General features: G+C 60.5%; 1 protein-coding gene across 1 annotated transcript in view; it reads right to left on the bottom strand.

Annotated features, from left to right (window-relative positions):
* CGN (cingulin) overlaps positions 1–2,660 on the bottom strand; it is a 14,619-nt gene that overhangs the window by 1,960 nt on the left and 9,999 nt on the right. Inside the window, exons 14-16 of the mRNA XM_017839506.1 lie at positions 2,382–2,651; positions 1,845–1,934; positions 832–915 (exon numbers count right to left, since the gene is read on the bottom strand). Of these exons, the coding sequence (XP_017694995.1) occupies positions 832–915; positions 1,845–1,934; positions 2,382–2,651 (444 nt within the window). The remainder of the gene's footprint in view (positions 1–831; positions 916–1,844; positions 1,935–2,381; positions 2,652–2,660) is intronic.

Genomic DNA, 2,660 nt, shown 5'->3' with positions numbered 1-2,660 from the left:
TTGCAAAATCCCCTCCCCAAAATTTTATCCCTGTCACACTCCCACTTTTGCAAAATCCCCTCCCCAAAATTTTATCCCTGTCCCCACCCCCGGGGCTCTGGGCTGGGCGGGGAAGGTCCCAGGCCTGGTTTATGTAAAGCTGGTGGTGAGTCAGGGCCCAGAAAGCCTTTTCCGAGGAGGAGCCGGGTTATATAACAGCAATTAACGTGTTGGCACCGGCCTGGGCACGAGGAGAGGCCGGAGGGGACTGGGATATACTGGGATACACTGGGATACACTGGGAACACCGAGTGGGACAACCCCGCGATGCTCGTCCCCCTTCACCTCCCCAATTCCTGCTCCTGAATCCCTTTGTCAGCCAAAAAATTCCCCCCCAAGCCCCCTCCAGGTGTCAACAGGAGCCCCACGTTTTCCTTGGAAGTGGCAATTCCAGAGTGGGAACAAGCCCAGCTCGGGGGGGTCGGTTCCCATCGATCCGGCTCGTTAGGAGCCGGCTCGTTAAGTAACCAAGGGCTGGGAGAGCAAGTCCCGGCAGGACGGTGGGAATCACGAGGGAAAAGGGGGGAATTCCACAGGGAAAGGCGCTCTGGGAGGTGGCAGAGGGCTCCAGGGATGGGGAATGGGAATGATGGGATGGATCCGGAGCACAGAGGAGGAATGACTTGGCAGCAGGAAGAGCTCCTTGGGAACGCAGCCTCGCTCCCAAGGGATGCTCCAAGAGGCTTTTCCCCGCGTGCCTCGCGGGGCAAAGGGTCCATCCCGCTGCCCCTGGGACACAGGGATCTGGTGGTGGATCCAGCTGGATCCATCCCTGCCGTGGCTCATCCCTACCTGCCGCTCCAGGGACACCTTGTCGCATTCCAGGTCCTGCCGGCTGGAGCGTTCCTGGAGCAGCTCCGCCCGCAGCTGGTCGATCTGGGAACGAGGACACGGCTCCGGGTTGGGATTCGCCACGTCCTTTGCCAGGTGGGATGCAGGAGCCGCCGGAATTCCCGCCGGAATTCCCGCCGGGAAAGCGGCGCCGCGGAGCCCAGGCGGGCTCGGGTGTCCCATCCCACGGGACATCCAAAAACCTCCCCCGGGAGGATTTTCGGGTCCTTCCCAACCCAAATTCCACGAGCAGCCCGGAGCTCCAGGGCTGGAGTTTCCCACCGGAGGGTTTCAACTGGTGGAACTGGGATTTGGGGACTCGGGGGCGGGAATGGGTTTGATCCACGGATGGGACAAACCAGAACTGCCTCGGGCACGTCCAGGGGTTGCGGGAAAAGCATCCCCTGGGATGTCTCCCAGATGGAAAAGCGGGAAACCCACCCATTTTGCCCCCCTTGTCAGAGCCTGAGGGGAGGGAATTCCCTTTCCAAGCCCCAGGCTGGATCCCTGTGGGACAGGAGGGGGAGGCCAATCCCGGGATCCTGGACAATCCCAGGAGGCTCCACTGGGATCCTGGTAAATCCCAGGAGGCTCCACTGGGATCCTGGTGAATCCCAGGAGGCTCCACTGGGATCCTGGTGAATCCCAGGAAGCTCCAACAGCTCCAGCTTTGAGGGAATAACCAGGTGGGGTCAGACGGAGGGAAGAGTCCGGGATTTAAGCGGATTTCAGCCCCCAAATTCCCACCCCAACCCCAAATCTCGCCCTGTAAATTCCTGGGAATTTCTTTCGGATTTTTTTTTTTCTTTCTTCCCTAAACTCGTGTAATTCCCATTCACGCCCAAACTCTTCCAACACCACAATTCCCATTGTCATTCCCATCGAATTTAGTGACGGAGCTGCTCGTCAGGGAGTCGTTAATGTGGTGTTAATTCCAGAATTCCCGAGTTATCCCGGGTTATCCCGGCTCCCACCTGGTCCCTGCTCCGGTTGACCCGCTCCGTCAGCAGCTCCACCGTGCTCCTCTCCTCATCCAGCTCCACTTCCAGCCGCTTGGACTTCTCCTGCGAAAGATTCGGGATGAGGAAGGTCAGTTCGAGCCGCGGGGGGGGGTGGGATGAACGATGGGAAGCGGGAAAGGAGCGGGAATTCCAGAGGAAACGGATCCGCTCCAAAAACGCAAAGCCGGGGAAGCTCCGATGCATCCCGGGATTTGGGAAGGGATTGGAAATGCTGGGATATGACCCACCACCCCGGGGGGGGAGAAGCCCCCACCGAGCCCTGGAGAGGCACCGGGAAAAGCCGGGAAGAGCCGGGAAAAGCCGGGAAGAGCCGGGAAGAGCTGGGAAGAGCGGCCGCGCCGGCAACCAATAAAATCGGGAATCCGATCCCATCCCAGCGCTTCCAGGCACGGGAATGACAGGCAGGCCCGCTCTGCCCCTCTCTGTCGGCGCCGGGCACTGCAGGGCCGGGGAGAGGGAGGGATTATTTTTTTGGGATCTCGCTCCCACCTCCAGCGTTTTGACGTGCCGGGATCGGTCGTCCTGGGAGCGCTTCCTGGCGTCCATCTCCTGCTCCAGGTTGTGCAGGCGCTGGAGCAGCACCTCCTTGTCCAGCAGGACGTTCTCCTTCTCCGCCTGGCTCTCCTGCAGCGCCTGCTTCAGCCGGGACACCTGCGGGAAGGGCCTTTCCAGGTGGGAAGTGTCCCCAGGGAAGGAGTGTTTCCAGGTGGGAAGTGTCCCCAGGGAAGGAGTGTTTCCAGGTGGGAAGTGTCCCCAGGGAAGGAGTGT

Source organism: Lepidothrix coronata, unplaced genomic scaffold (assembly GCF_001604755.1).
Source record: "Lepidothrix coronata isolate B3197 unplaced genomic scaffold, Lepidothrix_coronata-1.0 Scaffold426, whole genome shotgun sequence".
Lineage (NCBI taxonomy): Eukaryota > Metazoa > Chordata > Aves > Passeriformes > Pipridae > Lepidothrix > Lepidothrix coronata.
The sequence above is the reverse complement of the archived record's forward strand: the minus strand, read 5'-3'. Positions and strand labels throughout refer to the sequence as shown.